Here is a 24609-nt window from a genome sequence, read left to right as displayed (position 1 = left end):
GACAAAGATGAATTGAAAGTGGATGCAATCATTTTTGAGGGAAAATTCTTCTGTGCCATTCCACTTTTCAGTCTGATTGCGTCTCCTAACAAACTTCAGAGAAGAGAGGTCAGAAGTCAACCTTGTGTCCACCTCATGGTAGTTGTGAAGGGTATAATTTCAAGCTCTCGTTCCTTATGGGCAGATCCCTGTTGCAAGGATATCTGCCCCTCATACATCCTCCTTAACCTCTACCATGTTTGATTACAGGTGTTTTGATGAAACATGTAAGGGAACTTGGAAGAAAGTATAAGTATTTGCAGCTCCCCCTCCCCCTTGGGGAGACCTTTGCATGAGGTGCAGCTCCTATCGCCAAAAGAAAATGAGCTGTTCCTATGGGCGGTTGTTTAACTCTGATTTGGGGTAGGAAGAGGACCTCCCATATTCAGTTTGTTTTTTCCCGTTTAGTATACGTCATGGATGAAGAATTTCTCTCTCTCTCATGTCTTACCACTTAAAGCTATTTCTTTTGCAAATATATTTATTTTGATGTTGCACCACTTTAAGTGGGGAAGATTAGAGTTGCCAGATTACCATAAGAGTTGCCGGGAGTTGCTTCAGTGAGACTGGACACAACCGCTGTAAGCCGAAAGATGCCAGGTGGATTTTACAGCGTAGAGAATAAATTCAGATAACCCTCATTTAGACCTGTGCATCTCCCTCCATTAGTTATTTCACTGGATGCCACCAGCGGATCCAGAATGTTACCAACTAGTCATACACTCTGTAGTGCTAATCATGTCCTGGACAGGTTTGGGAAAGAGGCTTGTACTTCCTCAATCTTGCACATTGCCAGAAGCACATGTTGCAGGGTTCTGAAAGATACTGAGTGCGTGGATTAAGAAATTCCTGGTGCAGCTTTGAAACAGACTTATAAACCTAGTCAGACTGCATTGAAGTCCATGAGGATGCTGGTAAATGCTGCTTTGCTCTATCACTGCCTGGACTGGAGCTGCTGGAGGCATGCACGACTCAAAACCCAGCCTTTGTCAGCTGATGTAGAAGGACATCTCCCTCCTAGGAGGTGTTTAATAGGTGAAAGAAAACGGGAAAAGCAATCAGGCAGTGAACTCTTCCTAAATGAAATAGGACTTTTTTAACCAAATAGTGAGCATTTTGTAAGAAACATTTCTGCACAAAATAATTTTAAAAACCTTTGAAAAAGCCAGTGAAAAAGAGACTGGGGAAATACCCACACTCCCGGCCAAGAGAGCGCCTTAAGGTTTTGGTTATTTGGAGTGTCCACACTAGCTTTCTTCCCTTTTTACCCAAAAGGGCAAAGATTCTTATTTCAGAAATGCATGGATTTTACGTAAGGGAGCTAATTGCTTCAGAATATGCCCCTCCGTATGCAGATTCAAGACTTTCAAGATTTCCAGGTGTCAAGGAGAGACTAACCCTGGAGTATCATTTTGGACCTCTGCAGTTGCAGTAATTTTTCATATTAAAGAACTTCTCAGTGATAATTTTGCAATACACAGGGTTCAGTCTTGAGTCGTTTCCTGTTTGGTATCTACTTCCCTGAAGTCCAGGCCAACACAAAGGGTCTCTAGCTGACAAAGTTCGCAGACTATTGCAAGTTGGGAGCTATTATTAACTCCCCATGTGATGTTGACATCCTACATAAAGGCCTCACTGAGACCAACGACTGGTGTTTGAACCATGGCCTTAAGCTCAGTGCCAAAAAATGTCATTATCCCCTTTGGCAAAAACCCGGTTCCCATGAATTACCACATCAATGGTAATCCACTGAACACAGAAGGTGTTATAAGAGATCTGGGAACACAGGTTGACAGCAGCCTCACTTTTGACTACCACATTGCCACTGTAGTCAGAAAGTCCTATGTAGCACATCTCATTACTAAGGGTTTTGCATCCAGGAAGAAAAAGGTCATTGTCTCCCCTCTACTCTTCCCTCATTAGGCCAATCATCGAGTACAGTACCCCATTTGGCATGTACCTCGCTAGATACCTGCAACAACTGGAGAGGCCGCAAAAGTACCTCACAAAGAGGATCCTAGGCCTTAAACACTTGCCCTATATGGACAGACTCAAAAAAACTTCCAACTATTCTCTGTCTCATATCACCTACTTAGAGGCGATCTCTGCTTGACATACAAAGCCATGTCCGATCCAGTTCTCTTAGAAATGCTACATCTAAAGAAATCCCAATTCCTCTGCACCACATGCTCCAGTGACCTCAGCCTCATTACCGCAATCAACAGAACATGCTGGAGGGACAGGTTCATAACCCAATGACTGCCCTTACTATGGAATAGACTTCCCATGCATGTCAAAAACAGAGCACCTCACTGGCACTCTTCAAGAGAAATCTTGATGAGTGGATGGGAAATAGAAAATTCACCCTGGGGAATCACTCCAGTGGCTCTACTCGACAGTCACTGGGAACTAAGATTGGGTGGCACAATGTCAGGGTAATCGCATGGGCTAGGTTTGTAACGGCTCCAGGGCCATTAGCCTAGTACACACCTATGAACCCATGAATACTTCCATTCTCTACTGTTAAGAAATCCTATCATAGTCAGCTTGGACGTGATTGTTGCCTGCTTGGGCATCCCCTGTGTATAAGGCACATGGGTGTTTTTTGGGGATTGTAACAAGGAGGTAGAATTTCAAGTTCATCTTGTGCTTTAGGTTGGCTGTTTCTCCTATGGATGACAGAAAATCCTTAGATGTAGTCTTTATTCATTCATGTTAAAGGGTGTTTATATTTGCCCATATAAGGACAGCTGCCTGATCCAGACCATTTTGAAGGAGTAACATGCCCCAGGATTGCATTGTTTCATGTCTGACCATTTTGAGGGTTTTCATATTTTATCAGATGTCCAGTCTTGCCCCCTTTCAGAAAAGACATTCCTAGCAACAGTCTTGGACACGTAAGACCAAATTTCCCTTCTGCTGGAGAAGACCTCCTGACCGAGTTCTTTTTCCTTACAGGCTGCCTTGAAGACTTCTGTAACAGCAAAAGCCACTTGAGTAAATTGGCGTACATTCTAGTGCTTCTTGTGTCCAGACTGCACACGGGATAAGAATCATTGCTACCCGAGGAATCTAAGAAGCCACTACCTTCACTCACTGGAGGAGTAGGTTTCATCACACATGCAGTCCAAAAGGAATTCAGGTGATAAGCATTCCAGATGTTAGCCATCCCAAGGATATTGTTTACATCTCTTCCCCTGGGGATCCTAAACCCAGGCAACAGGTGTACTTTGCTAGGGTTCCAGCAGGAGACCTGAAGGCTTAAGAGATGGAATCACCAAGATGTGCCACAGCACATTATCGTGAAGGAGATAAATATTGTAATTCATGCACTCCAGATGTTGAAGACGGGCTGGAAGCAAGATGCTGTTGAGCAGTTTTCTAATTTTTTTCCATTTTGGGGCCACAGAAGAGAGCGGTTTCTGAACTTTGTAATAAAGAAATGAACACTAATCACCTCTTACATTTGAACCAGGTTGTTCTTTTAGGGAAAATGCCTTTTTTTGGTGGCAGTTACTTCATTAAGAAGCATCTCAGAGCTGCAGATTTTAATGTGTGCTGAACTAAGAGTTGTTTCCGTAGTGATATGGTAGCATGTAGGAATGATCCCTGCTTCATGCTCATGGTGGTATCCTTGCTGGCATTACACAAAACTGTCTAGTTACCTGTTATAACCTAAACTTCAAAACAATGGGAAAAGGTTCTGGCTGTAGATGGCCATGCATCAACAGTTGAGGTATCACTTTGAGAGAGCAAAGGTCTTCAGCTCCTCGTTAACTTTATTCAAGGAGACTAGGGCTTACTAGCTGTCAAAAAAGAAAATCTGTTATTTCTCAGTGACTGCCAGTGCTTTATGTAACAACGAATGTGGAAAGAAACCCTGCAGAGGCAGGACTAGGTTCACTGCATAAAAGCACATATTATCACAGCCGTCTTTAAAAAAAAAAAAAAAAAGTGCCAAACAGTTAAGGAGCCATCTGAATATCCTATCATTATCTTCTGTGGGTCTTAAGAGCTAGGCATTCTCATGAGTAGCAGTGCAAGGCTTGCACCTGCAATTGTACATAGAATGAGTTTCTCTGTCTTGGGCATGTTGCCTGGGTATGGATTGCTCTAGTATTCTTTGTAAGCATTAAGAATGACACTGCAGCTTTGCAACTTACGATGAATAATAGTGCATTTTGTGTGAGCCCATTCACATTAAGAATAGATGTTCAAATAGAGGGATTGCTGCTGCAGTATAGACTTCTCCACCCAACCACGATATTCTGATCAGCTCCCTGTTGTCAAAAATCAGACACAGTGAAGGTAGAGACATTCCTTCACGTATGACTCGAAAAAAACGAACAAACTGGATACTAAACAACAAAGCGAAAAGCCACCAACTGGATACGAAACAAATTTATTATAAAACCAAAATGAACTTCAGTATTTACAATAACAAATAAGCAATAAACTGTGAGCGCTTTCGTTTAATTGATATTAAACTTCATCAGACAATACTTTTAAAAAAAGACATCACTTTATTTTATAACTTCCTGTAAATTCAAAAAAAGCCCGCCATGTGGCTCTTCAAATTCGCGCATGCCTAATAGTAATAAATAGGGAAACAGAATTTAGTGATTATCTATACATTAAATTATGTATGGACTCAAGAATTATAATTATATACTTAAATTATGAGTCAATAGGCAGATTACATGTGGATTAACTTTATGAAAAATATATTATTTTATTATTTAATATGAATGTATAAATAAATATATATAATTAAAATAATGTAAATAAATTAAATTATATTCATGCTTGCCTCAATATTAATTTAAATATAAATTATTTTAAAAGTATTTAATAAATATGTATAATATAATGAATGATAATTTAATTTAAGTCTATATGTATATATAATAATAAATTATTTTATTTTAATCTTTAATTTTTCTTTCTATTTAATGCCTTAAGTTTTAAAATTGGGGCTATTGAACTACGTTCATTAATTCCTGGCCACATATCAGCCTGTACTTTGATTTGCCATTGTAATTCCTTTTGTTCTAATTATTCTGATCAGCTCCCTGTTGTCAGAAATCAGACACAGTGAAGGTAGAGACATTCCTTCACTTATCCTGCTGTTTCTTCTCACCCCATTTTTCCATCATAATTAAGGTGATCCTTCATAACCGTCCTGTATGGGCATGCTTGGCAATGATCCTGCTCATACAAAAAACATGATCTGATATTGTTAATCCTCGTTCATTCCTTACGTATGGGTATCGGTTCTGAGCTCGGAACCGAGCCGGCCATTTTCCAAGCTTGCATCAGCTTCAAACTCTCGAGCTAAACTCTTGCCCACAATTCCCCCCTCCCTGTTACCTCAGATTTCGTTTGCCACGTTGCTATCCGGTCGTATCAAGCTACTTCTCTTGAACTAAGTACAGTCGATTGTTGTTTAATTGCTTTACAAATTACTTTTCTGTCAGAAAAGTTGATATTTTATTGTCTCTTGCCCTATCGCATCTAGCGTTCATAATTTCCTTTACTTACCCTTTTTATCCCGAGGTAATTTCTTCTTACCATCATTGGTAATCCCTTTCCTTTTCTCTTTCATACCTTCGGGTACTCTCTTGTACCATTGTTGGTACTTTTCTATTTATTAATATGGCAGATAAAAAGGGTAGTCCGGGATTTAAGCGGTGTTCTGATTGTGGACACAGACTGCCTACTTCTGATGCACACTCTTTGTGTTTGTTTGGGAGCTTCCCATTTATGTGTTGAACCACCTTGTAATATATGTGAAAACTTTTCTAAGAGAACTTTGTTAGAAAGGAAAAATAAGCTGTTACTGAAGGGACTTCTAAAATCTCCCTTTTCAGAGGCTATTTCTGGGCCAGAGGTCTCAACCCCTCCCAAAGCCCATAGGAAAATGGATGTTTCTACTAAGGCTAAATCCTTGCCTTCATCCCCGGCTGGGGACTCTCATCAGCCAAAATCTAAAAAGGCTAAAATTTCGGCTCCGGAGCTCTCTGTCAGCCCCAGTGCTTTCGGTGCCCAGACCTTCGGCACTGAGGCCTTCGGCTCCACTAGTGATTTCGGCTCAGTCCTGTCCTGCAGCCTTCTGCACATCAGCACCGAGGGGCTCCTCAGTTCAGACCTTTACCATTGTATCGGCACCGACCGTTCAGTCGGTGCAGACCTTGGCCACGTTGGCTCCGAGATCTTCCTCGGAACCGAGGCCTTTATTAATGACTCCAGTTTTGTCTGTTCCAGTTTCGGCACCGACAACCACTTCGGCACCGATCCCTGTGTCAGTGCAGGCAATCACATCGGCACCAATGATTTCTTCTGTGCAGACTACAATAGTTCAGTCTTTCTCTGCACCGTTGTCCTCTGTGTGATCAGATGAGTTGGGCACCTAGTCTGCCTCTTTTGTGGACAGGCCTGTTTCTCCCTCAATCTCTGTGAGGTCCACTAGAAGTCTTTCTGAACATGATGTGTTGCGTCTTGTGGACCAAGCATTCTTGGCCAGAGGTATTCCACCCCCAGGAACTATCCTTCCTTGGGAGGTGATCACCCATCTCCAAAGACACCTTATTCTCCTCATTGCCTTTGAAGTCCATGGATATAGTACAGTCTTCCCCTTCTGCGGTTCCCTTTATGGATCTCACTAAGGAACCGCAGTTGTCTTCGTGGCAGGAAAGTTTTGCTACAACCCAGGATGTCAGCTGTTACACGCATAGCTTGCTGCTCCACAGCCATCCAGGGACTAGTCGGCAGGCTGAGCCACTTAGGGGTGGAGTGCCCCCTGTCCTTGACATACACTCCTCTCCGGGTGGACCAGCCTTCCAACTGATGGAGAAGGCTTTCGCTGCTGCTGGCGATACCGGACTGTCTATACCTCCGCCCTCCTCAGGTATACTGGCTTCGCAAGTCGCACCTGGCAGACAGCGGTTGCAAGGGCCTCAGTAATCCCCTTTTCCGTTGTCTTCCCCAACTTCTCCCGCTGAGGAGGTCCACCGGGAAAGTTTGTGTAAGAGGAAGCACATGGACTCCACAGAGGAGTCTCTCACCAAAGCCACAGATTTCGATGAGGGGGAAGGATCCCCTCGGTCACCCACTGAGGTATCCTTTGGCGATATCCTTGAAATCCTGAAACAGAAAGGTGACTGGCAGCCCTCTAATCCGACCCCCGAGGAATCTGTGTTCCTGCAGGCTTTTCGCGCCCGGCCCCCTACCTCCTGGGTTACTCCACATGCCAATGAACTTGTCAAGTTCATCGTGCAGCGTGCTTTGAAGGCCCCTAATATGGTTGAAGCTATTCCCCGGAGGCCAGATAAGATCTTGTCCCCTCCTGCTTCAGACCCCCATTGGTCCAAAGGTCTTCCTGTAGATCCTTTGGTGGTGGCGGCCGCAACAAAAAAGGATCTGGCAGAAGAAGAAAGCCAGACTGTCCATCCGCCTAGCAGAGAGTCCTGGGCCCAGGACAGAATAGGGAAGCGCACCTTTGCTTCAGTGAAATTTACTATCAGGTCCCTGAATTATATGGCACATTTTACCAGGCTTCAAAGGGATCTAGTTTCTGAGCTCTCTGAAACTTTGGCTGGTGCAGTGTCTGATGAGGTCCGTGACAAAGTGGCCTCTCAGCTGGCCACCACTGAGTCTATATCTAACTCCTCTATGCGATTGATATCTCATCCATCAGAAGGAGCAGCTAGAGCGGCGGGTTCACCTGCGGTCTTGAGACGACACGCCTGGATGCGCTTGTGCAACTTTGCGGAACCTTTTAAATCTTCCTTTCTTAATGCCCCCATTGAGCCCTCCTCGTTGTTTGGGCCCAAAGTTAAAAGCACACTGGCCAGATGTGAATAAGACTGTAAGACCCTTTCTGCAGTAGGTGTCCGTTATTCTTCCCCCTCAACGTGCTTTCTCCCGAAACCAAAAGAGTGGGAAGAAATGGTTCAAGAAATCTCGGGGTCCTTTCCATGACACACAGGCCGAGTTCTCCCCCAGAGGCAGAGGGGGAAACTCACAGGGAAGACGCCCCTTTCGGGGCAGAGGGGGACTGCGTAACCAGGGTTCCGGGGATTCTTTCCCTGGTCAGTCCTACCAGCACTCCTGAAGAGCAGCCCAACTCCTTTCCTCTGGATGTGGTTGGGGGACATTTCTTCTTGTACCCTTCTGCCTGGCTAACCATCACCACCGATTCTTGGGTACAAAGGATCATAACCAGAGGTTATCATATCCCCTTCGATCTTTGTCCCATCCCTTCAAAAAACCTTCCCGACGTTCCACCCAGTCAAAGGGAAGAAGCAGCACTAGAGATAGAAAAGCTGCTAAGAAAGAGAGTTATCCAAATAGTCCTTCCAGACCAGATAGGATCTGGATTCTACTCAAGACTATTTTTGGTGCCAGAGAAAACCGGGGACTGGAGACCAATTTTGGATCTCAGTGTATTGAACAAGGTTGTGAGAGTACAAAAATTCCAGATGGTCACTATACAGTCTATCCTCCCGCTTTTGGAAAAAGACGATTGGACGTGCTCTATATATCTTCAAGATGCGTGCTACCACATAAAGGTGGACAGGCCATCACGAATATTTCTGTGCTTCCGTGTGGGAGCCAGTCACTACCAGTTTAGAGTACTGCCCTTCGGACTCTCTACAGCCCCCAGTGTGTTCACAAAGTGCATGGCAGTTGTCACAGCTCACTTGCGACTTCAAGGATTCCAGGTGTTTCCGTACCTAGACGACTGGCTCATTTCCGCCCCCACCAGACATCTACTGGAAAAAGCCCTGGCATACTCTCTCCTCGCTGCTCAAAGGCTAGGCATAACTATAAACTGCAGAAATCCAGTCTCACCCCATCTCAGTCAACAGAATTCATAGAGGTTATCTTGGACACAATATACTGCAGAGCTGCTATTCCAGAGCATGGAATTTTAAGGATAAAGCAACAACTAATTCCAATCCTTTCAAAAGGAAAAATCAATGGCTCACTTGGTCCTACAGCTGTTGGGTTCCATGGCAGCCTCCATCACCATTGTTCTCCTGGCCAGGTTTCACATGAGGCTTCTACAATGGCTACTGCTCACCCAATGGTATCCTTTTCAGCATCCTCTTTCAGCCATGATTCGAGTAACCCACAGGTGCAAACAGGATTTAAGTTGGATGTCACACAATCTCTCTCAGTGGTCTCGACCCCTTTCCCCCCAGCAACCCAAGGCCACAGTGACCACGAACGCCTCCCTGATGGGGTGGGGGGGGCTATGTCAGGGACAGACAGTCCAAGGCACTTTGTCTCAACCGGAAGCCCATCCGCATATAAATGTTCTAGAGCTGAGGGCGGTGCTTCTGGCATTACAAGCATTCCATCCCCTGCTGCTGTCTGGGACAATTGCGATTCAATCAGACAAACATGGTGGTTGTCTGATACATAAACAAGCAAGGTGGAACCAAATCTTACCCCTTTTGTTGAGAGGCCATGAGGGTATGCCAATGGGCGATAGCTACCAACCGTTTTCTTCTAGCAACGCACATTCCCGGGAGTTCCAATGTGATAGCAGACAGACTCAGCAGGTGCATTCTGTAACCTCACGAGTGGTCCCTGAATCCCTTGATAGCAGCAGAGATTTTCCACTGCTGGGGCAATCCTTGCTGCGACCTCTTTTGCATCCCCGGCCAACTACAAATGCAGCAACTACTTCGCCCTAATTCCCCCTCCAGGACAGTCTCCCAGGGACGCTCTAGTCCACGATTGGCCCTCGGGTCTTCTCTATGCTTTTCCGCCCATTCCTCTCATTCCCCAGTTTCTGAAGAAAGCCCGGCAGTTGAAGAGCAAGGTAATCCTCATAGCGCCATATTGACCACACAAACCAACAACCTAAACACAAATTAAAACAGAAGCAAACTGAGCAAGCGATACTTAAAAACAAATAAACTTTGCTCTATTAGCAGCATTTTAAAACTTAAAAGTTTAGTAAGATGAATTATTTATCGTTGAAAGCAACAAATTATGTAAATTTCATCAGTACTTGTTATTTATTCACTTTCCAGTTTTAAGTTGTATAGTTTATCTTCATTTAAAATATTTTTATGTGCATTAACAGCAAGATGCCACTAGGATATACTATGTTTTGGAATTGTACTGTTGATGGTTCAGGGTCAGTATTCCTTTAAAGCTTGATTAGTGTGCTAATAATGCTAACCTTGATGGAGGCAACAGTTGTTGTATAAAAGGATGATGTTGTTAGTAATTTATTGTCTGAAGAAGTTTGTGCATGTCACACAAACGAAAAGCGCTTTACTGATATTAAAGTTTATTCGTTTTTAAGTGTTGCTTGCTCAGTTTGCTTCTGTTTTAATTTGTGTTTAGCCATATTGGCCACGGCAGATTTGGTTCCCATTCCTTTGGCCTCACCTACTAGATCGACCATGGGTCCTCCATCCAATCCCGGAGTTGATCTCACACCCACAGAACCTGTTTCATCCCAACCTGAACAGCCTGAAGCTAACGGCTTGGTTACTCCAATTCCCTTGATTGCCAGGCAGAATGATCTTTCTTTACCAGTCCGTGATGTTCTCATTGCATCTCATAAGTCCTCCACTAGAATTACTTATCTGAGCAAGTGGAAAAGATTTACCTGTTGGCTGAAAGATAAACAAGTAGACCCCTTTAAAGCACCAGAGTCGATAATACTAGACTATCTGGCCGACCTGTTTCAATCGGCCTCTACCATTAGAGTTTATTTGGCTGCAATTTCTAATTTTCATGAGGGTGTCCAAGATTCCTCTCTTATGTTCAATAAATTGTGCAAGACCTTCATAAAAGGTGTGAATCATCTGAAGCCACCTTTTAGAGAACCTATTCCACCATGGGATCTATCACTAGTTCTACAAGCTTTGACAATGGCACCTTTTGAACCAGGCTGTTCTTGTGACCTCAAGTATTTGTCATGGAAAACCTTGTTTCTGGTCGCTATTACTTCTGTCAGACTTATTTCTGAACTTCAAGCTTTATGTATCAAGAGTCCATACTTGATTTTTCATAGAGATAGGGTGTCTCTGAGAACTAATCCATCATTTCTGCCTAAAGTAATCTCTGAAATGTCCATTAATCAAGCCATTGCATTGCCAGTTTTCTTTCTCAACCATTCAAACAGAGGAGAGTATTGCCTACATACCCTTGATATACACAGGCAAATCTTACCTCAACAGGACTAAACCTTTTCGTAAATCTGACCAGTTATTCTTGGCCTTTTCTGGATCTAGATTAGGATCGGCTGTTGCTAAGGTCACATTAGCTAGATGGTTGAAGGACTGTGTGACCTTTATTTACACACAACGTAATATCTCGTTGCCTACTACCATGAAAGCTCTTTCAACTAGATCAGTGGCAACTTTTGCCTTCCATGCCAGAGCTTCTTTACATGATATCTGGGCAGCCGCAACTTGGGCTACGCCTCATACCTTCATCAATCATTACAAATTGGATTTGGCCTCCAGGGGAAGAGCATCTTTTGGTTCTATGGTGCTTAGGAATGTCCTTCCATGAGAGCCTCCCAAGAATAGAGGTAGCTGGGGGACTCTGTCCCATACTTAAGGAATGAACGGGGATTAACAATATCCGATAAAGAAGTTATGTCTTACCATAACGTTCCATCTGTATTGTTGATCCTCGTTCAGTCATTACGACCCTCCCTCCTTCCCCCTCCTGTGGTTTCTAGTGGATCTCACCATCCAGTTCTCTTATGTTATTTGACAAGAGGTAGCCTCTACCTTCTTTAACTTGAAAACTCAATCTGTGTTAATGGAGAGGGGAATTGTGGGTAAGAGTTTAGCTCGAGAGTTTGAAGCTGACTCGAGCTTGGAAAATGGCCGGCTCGGTTCCGAGCTCGGAACCGATACCCATACGTAATGACTGAACGAGGATCAACTATACAGGTGGAATGTTATGGTAAAACATGACTTCTTTTTTTCTACCATGCTTACCGTTGTTCTTCCATGCTATACACATATGCATGCTTCAACAGTCCTACCTATGGCACCTCTTAATTGGTCCGTAATGCAGACAGCCTTCAATTATGTCATTTTGTGTGAAAAAACAGGAAAATAAAATTGAGTAATTCTTAAAAAGGATGCACTGAAGAAGTGTGTTACATAAATGAAGTGTTTAAATTCCTGACAGTTATATAATTAATTGTCTGCACTTGATGGCAAAAAAAGAAAAGTTGGAATAATTACATTTATTGCAGGGACAAAGCTAGCGAGATGTACTTATGTGGGATACTGCCTTCCTTCACAACCATAGAGAACCATCAGTGATTTTAGTGCATCATGATTGACTATTGCCAAAGGCCATCACCTATTGTGACGCATAAATTCTTATCACAGTCATCAATATTGCTTGGTAATTGTTTTATTTAAAGTGCTGAGAGCCTCCTAAGTGAGGCAAAGCAGGTAACAGTAGGCCTTTAGGGAATTTACTTCAGCAGATTAACTTTTTTTTTTTTCTTTAGCCTTTTCTTCCATTTTTGGGCAACTTTGGTTTGTATAGGCCACTTGCATTATGTCCTTACTTGACTTTGGTATACCTGAATGCCAGCCATCCCTGCTTTTCTTTCAGTTACAGTTTGCCTGCTTCTTTAAGGCTTTAACTATGAAGAGAACAGACCAGAAATAATAGATTGCCATCTGTTCTAGTAGTGACATCACTGGGTCTGTGTTAGCAGCTGAACTGTTGCCAGCTGGCGTTTGGTAACAAGTCGAAAAATAGTGTCACTTTAGCAGTAGGATGTCCATGATGGCTGACATGCTTTTGAAATTTTGATGCATTAGACGTGTCTTGCAAGTATCTTGGTCTTACTTTTCTACAGGAAAGAACATGTTATCCATTTATATGCAGCTGCTGTCTAGATGACCTTATTAATGTTGATCCAGTCTGAGAATAGATCATGTAGCTTGTCTGTAGGTTAAATATCCATGTGCTTGGATATAGTCATTGCTGTTTAGAATAAATTTAATTCCATAATTTTGCGTTCTCAAGTCTGTGTTCCACTGTTTAGGTATGTTTATGTGTGTGTTTGTTTTATTTCAGGGAAGTGGTTTGTTAGCACTGGTAAAGACAACCTTCTCAATGCTTGGAGGACACCATATGGAGCTAGCATATTCCAGGTAATATGACTACAAAAGAGTATTGTTTTAGCACAATGTATTGTTGAAGAGTTTGCAAATGCCTGTTGCTCTACAGTAACTGTCACAACTTCTCATCTACATTAAGGCTGTTTTTATTATTGTAAAATGAAGTTTGTTTTACATATTCACATTCTTTTAAATATGGAGGTGGGTGTGACAAGGTATGCAAATAGTTTTACATTTTGTTTCTTTGCAGTCGTTTTTACAACACGTTTATATGAAAGTGTTCTCAGATTTCATGTAATCCTTCTAGACCATCAGAAGTACCAGTTGTAATGCCATCACTTCGTAGTTATATGATTTTCTGAATTCCTTTTATGTTTGCAGCTTTGATGTAAGATCACTACTTCATAAAGGCATGCCGTTTTCTGTTTTCCTTTAATATTTTGCTATGTGCCCTCTGAAGTCTTTGCTGTTTACTGTAGAGTAACTTGAGTTAGTCATGTTCAGGTTGCTAAGCCAGCACTGTTTTTGCTTTTGAAGTATTTTTTGACATGTAAGAGATGCTTTTGTTCTTTTTATGAACAGAATTACCTTAAACCCAAGTCAGGATTGATGTATTGTGTTCTGTTGAAGTACAGGTGAGCAGTTTTGGGGAGTAAGTGTACCACATCAAGAGGAATGGGTTACATTGAACCAACAGTTAATAGCTGTGCATATTGGATGTGCAAGACAAATGGGAATGTACAGTCATGGTTGGGTTAATAAGGGGTTTGGCAGATAGCACAAGGCTAGGAGGTTCCCAATACATCAATATTTTTGTTACATTAAGTGAGATAAATTTTCATCATCAGGCTATGTACATTCCACTGTAACTTATGTGCTAGTTGACTCAAGCCTTTATCTGTAACTAAAGGTAATCAGTTGAGTACAGGAAAGCAGTTTTGCACTTGCTATAATTTGGTACCTAGGAGAATTCTGTTGTCTTGCTGTCTACTGTTATTACAGCAGAGAGGAGACACTAACCCTAATATCATGAGTGAAGACATATTGTTTATGAATGTGGCAGATACTCCACTCTGTATCATGCGACTCCCATTAAATTGGACTGTTTGCCATTTTTCCCAGAATATGTTTTAAGGTCTCTGAAAGAAATGGTCCAGCAGTTAGGTGCTTCTGTGAGATGTGCATCTTGAAGGTGAGGTGAAGTTGTAGAAGCTAAATTATTTCATGTTGATCTACAGTGTGTGTTACCTGATCTAATTGCCCTTGTGGAGTGCATCATGTGATGTTCCTTTCCCTTGCAGCAGCTTGGTTGTCAGATAGATGCATGTAGCTGAGTTTATACCTCACTTATATCCACATGAGTGCAGAATGCTGCTGAAGTGCATGTGGCACAACAAACAAGACACTTTGTTGCAAACGAGTTCCATTTTGCTAACAATGCCCTGGAAGATGTGGCTTTATTCCCCCACCCCTGCACCACCTCACTAGTATGTGAAAATCGTAACATTAGCCCTGCACGTTAACTTAGAAAAACACTTTCTGGAACACTACCACTACAGACAGTCTCAGACCTACACACGTACACAAAAAGACACTAATCTCCTTACCTGACTTTTACCCATAAGCACTCACACAAGCGCACTGCTACCCCTAAATACCAATCCATTTACTGGTGATCTAAAAGACTGTGTGAGTAGATGAACTTATTAGTTGGTGAGTAATGTCCCAGTGTATGCCAACACTGGGTATGTACACCCCAGACCACACAAGTGTCTGACAAGAAAATGCTGAATTGCAATTAGTGAGCATGAAGTCATGTACTAATCCACTGACAGTGGCTCCCCCTGTAGGCCAGCTAATACAGTTAGAATGCATCTGTTATTTCACACAAGAAAAACTAGGAGAGCAACTGGAGAACATAGCAAGGCATGGTGAAAAAGGTAGTACTTCAAGTAGTAAATCTGGACTATATATTGTCAACACTGATACCAACTCTCTGACGAGCACTGTGAATAGAATGGGTCCTAGTTGGTGTGACAAGCATCTTTTCTTTTAACAGTTTGAAATTAAAGTATTCACTGAACCAGGATGAAGAAAAGAAAGTTACTCCAAGGTTGCAGAATACCATTTGATTGGGATGAGAATCTGATGCTTTACTAGCTGTCTTACCATTCCTGAGAGAGGCACGAGAATGGTACCAACAGACAGATATAAAGTGTTTTACTCTTCCTTTGAGTGGAGTGATCTGTGAGTAATCGCAGTCTTGGGGCATCTTCCTGGAAAGCGGTCCACATTCCACAGCATTAAAATGCCCTCGGCAGGTGGTCTGAGAAGTAGTTTGAGCTCTCTTCCAGGGCATTGTCTTCAGTGGAAAGTGCTCAGCCATCTTCCATGTTTGAAAGTCTGGAAGTAGAGCTGCTTGCCATTCCGGCAAATTCACTGCTGCCAAGATAGAGTGGATTGTTGATAAGCTCAGCCAGTGGGAAAGGAATTTAACAGTCAAAGACCACGATTTAGTCTCGCCTTAGCATGGTTGCGTCTGATCTCTGCATTTCCTGTTACTGTTTTCATCTTGGTTTTGGGAAATGAAAGTACAGCAGGGCAGCCATATTTATCATTCGGGTGAACTGGTAACAATCTTCTGCTCATTTTCTAAGTTTTGTTGTATAATTTTTAACAGAATATGTTGCACGGATTTAGTAAGCAGTTAATGTTTAACACTGATTTGAAATTCAGAGAGCTTTATTGTTTATTACATTAATCAAATTAACTGAGTACTACATGGTGTGAAATCTACACAACATTCACCCATAGGTTTGTGAGGACAAATATTTCCATCTGTTATTCCAGCAGTGTCTTGTGCAAAAGTTTACTTTATTATACTGTTCGTATTTAGCAGAGTATTATTTGCGATTTCATTCTGCATCCATTTAGTTCACTTCTTGCTTTCCCTTTATTTTGAAGCGGCACAACAAGTAAATTCATTTTAACAGTATTTAGTTTGTTTTAGTGTACTGTGCTGGCCAGTGGAAGTGCATCAAAATGCAAGTAGCATTATCAAGTGTGACAGTGTCAAGGATTGCAGATTTCTTTGTATTATTTTGTTCAAAAAAGTCATTTACTAAATGTATACCCATGTGTTAAATTTTTTCTCCCCTTTTGTCTTTTATTTTTTCAGTCGAAGGAATCTTCTTCTGTCTTAAGCTGCGATATTTCAGCAGATGACAAATACATTGTAACAGGCTCTGGTGACAAGAAGGCTACTGTCTATGAGGTTATCTATTGAAGATAGAGTTGCAGACTGTCCTTTTCTCCAAATCAGAGTCTGTCTTGGTAGCTGATGCACATTAAACCGGCAGAAATCTTGTGCTCACAGAAAAACATTCAGAAGTGCATTCAGGCTGTTTTATTTGCCAATTGTCTGGCTCTTATGGACATTCAGGGTTCTTTGTACAGTACAGACAGAACTGTTTTCATCAGTCTGAAAGGATGGTTAACTTTTGAATCTGCTCCATTCATATGGATCTGTGAACAGACGTCGGGTGAGTTTGTGGTTAAAACAAAGCTCAGCTACTTTCAAAAGTAATTTCATCTACTTTTGTTCAGCACTGTGGTGGATAAATTTTATTTTTTTTTTTAATCTCAAAATATTCTTGAATAAATAATGGAGCAGAGCTTCATTAAGACTTTTGGGTATTTCCCATGACTTGTGAATATTGTAAATACAAAAGTAGCAAAATAGATTTTTTTACATCCATGCTGGTACACTAGATGTGTATTTTATTGTCTGCTGTATTTGTTCTCTGTGGGGGTAGTGAATGGGTTTGGTCAGTTCCCATGTTCCTGCGTGGCAAGCTGTGACAACTGATCCTCGCACTAGTGATGGCCAATACAGTATCTTCTGCCAGAACTAAACCACACGCTATTTCCTAAACTTTTTTTGTGGAAAAGTGAAAACTAATTGTGAGCCACTGTGCAGACTGAATTCAGTGGGCTGAAGCAGCTTTAGAACTGATAGCATCAAGTAGATCAGTTGACTATCTTTGTGTTTGGATCATGCGGTATGGAATGTAATGACTTGTTATGCAGATCTTTTTTGATGATGCTTTTTGATGGAAAAATGAAAAATCATTTAAGTATTAATTCTGCTCAGGGAGCAACTCTGTGTTTATGTGAAGATTTGTAGTCCTGTCTAATATCTCAACGTTACAGAAAAGTGGGTTTAAATAATTATTGTTCAGTTTTAATTTGGTTTATTGTAGAGCTTGTAAATATGTAGACTGATGTCTATTTTTTTTATACATCTGTTGGAGTAGAAGAAAAAGTACTTCCACAGAGAAGCCCTAAACATAAATTCATTTTATACAGAGACTAAAATAAATGAATAAAACCATTTTGGACATTAACCTTATGGAAATTATTCCATTAGTAGAGATCAAGATTGTCTACTTTTTAAATGGTGAATAAAATCCTTTATTTTTTTCCCTTTGCAATGAGTGCTCTAGAAAAAAAAGTTAAAGTAATTTTCACATGAAGAACTAGTGGGTGAGGAAAGTAAAGTTCTTTCTTAATACATCAGCCAACCCAGCGAGCAAAAGTAGTGCCTCACAGTAACAGACAGACCACCTTTGACGACACTTTATTTGCCAATATTGACTGTTTTGCCCACTGTACTCTGTTAATTAGAACTTTCTTCTTTCCTAAATTTGGATGCTTTTAAGGTTAAGAAATGGTTTATGCACTGTGCTTGTTTATCCTGTATTAAGACCGTGAAGGGTCATGTTCTTAAAGGAAAACATTTTTTTTGCTGTCACTCCAAAGGGCTTTGTTGGTTATTAAACATAAATTGTGTTATTTTTGATCCTGAAGCTGCACTAACCAGAATTACAAGAGTTGATTTTTTTCCAGAGAAAAAGAATTATAGTTTTGTTTACTTTAAATAAACCTATAGAGATGAGATTTACTAAAGAGCTTAAAGTTTTAGTTAAATTTTCTGTAACAGACTACCTTTTCAATGTAACTGTATTGTTTTAAGAGTATGTTTTACAAGCTGGTGCTTGGATCCGAATGGGCCTGCTACTAGCATAGCAGCTTATTACATGGGAAGGGTGTTACAAGTCTTAACATTGTCAACTTTGCACCAAAGTATGTAGCAGTTCTTTGTGTTCACTGATATGTACAGTTGTTAATAATTCAATAAACTGTTTTTTTTTTGTTTTGTAAAAATAAATAACTACATTTGAAATACTTCAGTTAAGCAGTAGTTTGCAGGTAGATGAGGCACAGCTGTCACTGTTGTATATTTTAGTAGTTTGAACAGTGATAATGTTGGCAGTGCTGTGTGTCTTACTAAAGGAAAACTATATGCAGTTGTTTTACTTTTTTTCATGTAATTTTTGTCTATAGAGTTCAGTTTGGTGGCAGAGTTTTAATTTATCTTCTTGCATATTTGTAATGTTTTCATGTTGCTTTCCTAAAAAAATAGCAGTACTTGTTAATTGGTGAAATGTTATAATTTATATATTTCTGTGTATGTATTTCTAACAATTATACATACATTTTTTATTTTGTTAAGATGTCTTCAGACAGCTTTTATACTTAATTTTATAAGTAAGTTCTTAATGTCATTAAAGATCGGCACCAGTATCTATGTGAAACCCTTTCCTTGGTTACTTTGTAAGTAAATGTACTGCCGTAAAAGTTACTGAAGAGTACTAGTCCGCACTTTAACTAGTATAAAATTCTGTAGCAGGCACCTAGCTGTTTGTTGCAGAAGCCTTTGCATGCAACTGCATGTTAAAGTGAAATTTAAAATGTTTGAAATACAGCATCTTAGACAAGAAGTGAAACTGGGGTGCATAATTGGTATGGATTTTCCAGTATTCATGACAGAAATGATGTATGTGTTTTTTTTTTTCTTGTTTCCCTTTCTCATTAGAGATCAAAACATATGATCAGGTAAATTACAGCTAGAGTTTCTTATTTTATGTATGTATTTTTATGAGGATGGTGTAAAAGAGCCTGCAGTCACTTGATTAAGTAAAGAAGATCCTAACTCCAGAAGTGTAATTCAAAAACCTCTAGTATGATTATGCTGTCACACAGCTGAAATACTGTGGTTAAATTAGTACCAAAACTTAACCCCAGAAATGGACCAATGCCAGTCATATAGGTGCTTTGGTGTTTACTAGGCTAACGACCACAAGGGCCTTTTTAAGCCTAACCATGCATCCCAAATCTGACAAGTTATGGTACCTTTGATAAGTGTAAGCAGGGGCCTGGGAGATGAACTGTTTACAGGTTGCCTGTGTCCATTAGAGACAGGTGCCAAGCCAGGGATCAATTTCTTGTTCCCCATCTAATTGTCCGTTACACTTGAATTGGGTTAGGGAGGAACTCTACTTCACATGGCTGGGGAGTCTGTTCTAAAGACGAGATAGTCTCTGGGGTACATATCTGTGTCTCCAGCAGGTTCTAGTTATATTACAGACAAGGTTTAAGTCTTTAGAACATGTAATTCTGGTGCTGTTTGTTTTGTGGAGGAGGCTCATCAGAATGGGTTCTGACAATGCTCTGTATGCCAAGCGTAGGTCTCTCCCCAACACCCTGTAGGAGACAGAATACAGGGATAGGGCCTTGAGGTGGTTTGCATTAGACATTTTACTTACACCGTGCATTATTTTAGTGAGGAACTCCTGAGAATGTTCCATTTGTTGGATATGCCTAGCAAGGTACATACCAAAGGAGCATTGTACTCTGATAGGTCTGATGAATACAGTGGAACAATGAGTTCCTTGGACCTAGGTGCCATACCTTTGTTTATAAGTTGTGCAGCATAGAATGATTTCCTCACTACTGTAGATAGGTGCTAATCAAAGGCTAGATTGCTGTCTATGGATGTCCCCAAGTCCCCGACTACTTGGGTCAACTCTAAGGGGAATGTTGTCAATATGATAGTTACCAGGGGTGGCTGACTTCCCAAAGGATACAATTGTGCATTTCTTGGCATTTAGTTTTAATGCATTGCTCTGACAACAGTTGTTTGTCTTTGTCAGCCCATCGTGGAGAACATTTGTGTCATTGTGGGATTTAACGGCTGCTAATTTGCAATCATCTGCAGATTTAGTCAGCCAGAGACCATTGACATTGGCCTTGACTTCAGAGAAATAAATGCCAAAAAGGAACAGTCCAAGGACCGGTGTCTGAGAGACTCCACTTGTGACTGCCCTCTTTGTAGAGGTGGACTCCCCAATTCTAACTTCCTGGGTCCTGTGTGTGAGCCAGTTGGCTATCCATTGGTGATGTACTGGTTTGTACCTAACCTCTTTGAGTTTGTCAATAATGCCCAAGTGGGGTATTGTGTCAGATGCCTTGGCCAGATCAAGCTAGGCAGTGTGAACCATTTTGCCTTCATCCATTGTTTTGGTGACTTTCTCAAAGAAGTCCACCAAGTTGAGTAGGCATGATCCACCCTTGAAACCAAACTGGCTTGGGTCCAATGTCTGGAGATTTACTATATCATTATGATCACATAACTGAAATCTTCACTTAACTGAAATGGCTACCTTGGCAATAAACTTATTTTATAGTCTTGACATTTTTGAGATTGGTAATCAACTGCATTTAGCAGATTTTGATTCAAATTTCTCTCCTCACTCATAGTACTGCATTACTTAAAAAGTCACTTAATGTTTGATGTTGACCATTTGCCTCTGAAAGCAGATCATATTTGGTCTTGCTTGGTTACTAGAAGAATGAAAAATATATATATATTTTAAGTATGTATTTGCCAGCTCCACACACAACCCTTTATAAAGACTTTTTGCATGGAAAATAATGATCCCATGACATTTTTCTATAAAAAGCACAGAATAAAAGGCAGCCTTTTCTCAGTATATACACTGTATAATGGGAATGACTAGCGCTATTAGTCAAAACAATGCAGATGGATATTTCTGCATAGCTTTCATTTGCTTCTAACTCCACCTCAAAACATAGAAGGAAAAACAATAAAGAAAGCACATTTGCTTTGTATGCCTCTTTAAACAAAAGTTGCAACTCTATGAAATATTTCCATAATTAATTTCCTACATCTGCAGAATTACTTTCAGTTTCAATAAAAAGTAATTTATCTCACAACAAATTTTTAGAGAAGTAACTTTTCTGAAATAAATATGAACAACTTGTAGAAAGAAAGTACAAGTTGGACCAGTTTCATTGGACAGTCAAGCAGTGTTCCGTAGTAAACCTGCTGCCATGTTCTCATTCACAGTGGTAAATGTACAAGTCCAATTTAAGTAGATTTTGTTTCTGCACACCGCCCTGTTGGCATTTGCTGGTTACTTCTCTGAAGTTGACTCATTTGGGGATATGTATGTATGATGCTACTGTACTCCGTGACATCACAAGCAATAAGAGCATGCCTAAACCCTGAGCCCAAGATTTATTTTTTTACTGTTTACATGGTTTGAATCTTGGTTTTGATATGTGGGAATAAAAGTTCCATCAGTCATTCCATAGAATCAGTTCTGCTAAGTGTTGTGCGCCTCAAATAATGAGCTAAGACTTACAGCAATATATCTATTGCTTTGTAGAGGAGTATTCCATGAAGCAATGCTATAAGTGCAAGTGATTCAAACCCGTCACACTTTGCAGAAGTAGTGAAAAAGTCCAGACCTGCCTTACTATCTAAAGGATGGTAGTAACTGAAAGACCCCTGGCTCTAGGGATTAGTGAGATGGACCAAAGATGCAGACCTTCATCTCTGCTGTAGTACTAAAATGTAAGGGAGTAGGTCTTGGTCAAGCCTTCCTAGAAGTAACTGCGTTTCAAAAACTGACCTCTGGTCCATGCAGGTGCCGAGCCTGTTCTAAACTAGTGTGGACCTCAGTCTTATGTTCTTCAACCCCAGAGAGTAAAGGGCTTAGGAAGACACCTTCCTGCCTCCTGCTTATGAGGTTGCATGCTGATGTGTTGGCATCAACATCCCCTGGTTGGTAGACAAGACAAGCCCAAATCATGCTTGTGACTAGTCTGATCCTACAAAGCAATTCAAGTCAAAAAGCCGCATGTTGGGGATATGTAAAGCCAAGAATTCTCCTTCAAGGGTCTTCCACAGTCCTAACAAAATGTCATACTGTGGGATTAGAGTGTTTAGTAGGCCTTCACTGGGTTTTGCAAAACAGAGTTTGCACTTCAGAGCCTGGACTTGAAATGTTTAAAATGTGGTGCTTGCTATGTTAGCACTCTTTATAGTGCATCCATATGGAACATGGTCTAATGTCAGGCTTTACACAGACTTTCCCTCATGGTACCTTTGCTATTTTTTTCCGGAGTGCTATAACCCCATCACCTGAAATCCACTGCATATATGTTGTGTGCTTTTTCCTGCACAAGTCCGGGTATGACCTTGTGATTAACTTGAAACTATCACATACTCTGAGATAAAAGAACAGTGGTTTATTCCCATCGTGAAGCTATACCAGATAACCTCTTCTTCTGAAAACAAACTGAGGCTGATGTAAGTCCTTTGTAGACTTATTTATGGGCCCCCATTTTATTCTCCTCAGGAATAGCTTAGTACTGTCTTAAGGATAAGGCTGGAGTAATTACCTTAGTTGGCAATTAGGGATGCCATTCCCACTGGACCAAGTTCTTCTCTGATCTCTGAGAAGTGTAACACTCAAGACCCTAGCATTTTGGCCACTTTGCTTACCAGACTTTAAAACAATGGACAGAGGGAGTAGACCTGGAATACAGAGCATTCAGCTGCCCATCCTGTCTTTTATATTCCAATCTTCCATAGTGGATTAGGCATTGGATATGTTTTTCTACTGCTGTGTGTGAGCCCAAGGAAGTAGTTAATGCTCTGTTTATGGATGTAGGTGGAATTAATGCAGCCTGCTTCAATTTTGACTCTGCTGATGTTCTGACTATGGTAGAAGGTTTTGGCATGTGTCTGTACTGAATAACTTGTTCACGAGTTATTCTCCCCTACTTCTTTAGGAGGAGCTTAGAAATTTTGTCCTGAATGCCCCTTTTCTCTATTTATCCGTTCTATGATCATGTTGGTGACAGTTTGAAAAGGATATGCAATGTATTTCATCACCTATTTTTTTTTTTCTTGCCCAGGTCTGCTTATCGCTAGAAAACTTCTTGTTGACCAGACAAGGCAGTAAAATATCATATGGTCTTGTCCTGCCAAATCTAGAAAACTCACTAAAGGGGTGACCAAAGCAGTCACAATTCTGATTCTGTTCTAGAGCTCCTTGAACATGTGGTGGGTGATTCTCCATGTATGCCCTTTCTTGGAGAACCATCACAAGAGACTGGTGAGTTCTAGATAGTCAGAGTATTAAATGTGTTGTTTTTGGATACTGTCCAAGAATAGTCTTGGCTAAGAGACCAGGCAGTGTTTCCAGAACTCTGAATTGTCTAGACTCAGAGGGGCCATACAAGCTGTCCCAGGTTCGGGATATGGGTTAGGGACTCTACTCCTGTGTCTCCTTCATTAGAAGAAGACAGATTTTTTTTCCCTGAGCAAGTTCAGTTAAATTATCTTACAGGGCAGGTTAGCCTTCACACAAGCCAGGAGATGGAGAGAAAATCCAAGTGTTCTGGTAAAACTGTCACTTGTGCTGCTGTATTTTTTTTTTTTTTTTTTTGCATATGCCCTCTGTCACCCAATGATGTGCTGAATTTCACAAAGTGGGCATTTAGTGGCACTGTAAGGGAACCACCCTTTCTATATGGTGAATTTGACCCATCTACATTTAATTCAACAGTCACCTATCTTCATGGCTCCAGTGTCACAATCAGAGCTAGTGACTAGGTGCTTTCCTATCATGTTAACTTTCCACGGGAATACACAAGAAGCATTTGTCTTGTCACTTCTTTTCTTGTCCTTCTGCCTGTTGACAGTTTCTGCAACTCCCAGGCAACTAATCAAACCTGGGTCAAATTCTGTCTTCGTCCCTCTACATTATGGAGCTGAATACCTTTTTCTAAGTTCACCAGTCATGTATGTTTGTTGTAATTTAAGAATTTTCTCTTAATATTGTCGCCCTCCTATTTATATTCCAAGTATGTCATTCATTTGGATTATTACCAGATATTTCTTGGCTAAAAAAGACCCAAAAATCTTTCCACAAAGTACCGAGGTGAATTTCATTTTTTAGTGCCAAAAATTATTTTAGCAAATTTCTTTCATTTACTTAAATTGCACCTTTATTACTCAGTTTTTCTGCACTTATGCTTGCTTTACCAAACTTGATGCTTCTGCCTGTTCCTGGTGCATTTTCAGTATTTCTTGTTTATTTTAACTTTGTATGTCTTCCCACAGAGACATTCCAGATGTTCATCATATTATCCACTGTTGTAGTGACATGTTCTTGGGAAGAGAACCAAGCCATCTGCCCTGACTTCCAGATCTCTGCTTGCT

The 24609-nt window shown here is 40.9% G+C and overlaps 1 protein-coding gene across 14 annotated transcripts in view; it reads left to right on the top strand.

Annotated features, from left to right (window-relative positions):
- The window catches only part of TLE3 (TLE family member 3, transcriptional corepressor), a 230508-nt gene extending 211682 nt beyond the window's left edge, over positions 1–18826 (top strand). For all 14 annotated transcript variants that reach the window (XM_044077689.1, XM_044077688.1, XM_044077680.1 and 11 more), the window contains 2 exons: positions 13126–13202; positions 16348–18826. In XM_044077689.1, the coding sequence (XP_043933624.1) occupies positions 13126–13202; positions 16348–16455 (185 nt within the window). In that variant the 3' untranslated portion in view covers positions 16456–18826. The remainder of the gene's footprint in view (positions 1–13125; positions 13203–16347) is intronic.
- The last annotated feature ends 5783 nt before the right edge of the window (positions 18827–24609 follow it).

This window comes from Protopterus annectens, chromosome 7.part0 (genome assembly GCF_019279795.1).
Source record: "Protopterus annectens isolate FY-2018-M chromosome 7.part0, PAN1.0, whole genome shotgun sequence".
NCBI lineage: Eukaryota > Metazoa > Chordata > Ceratodontiformes > Protopteridae > Protopterus > Protopterus annectens.
The sequence above is the reverse complement of the archived record's forward strand: the minus strand, read 5'-3'. Positions and strand labels throughout refer to the sequence as shown.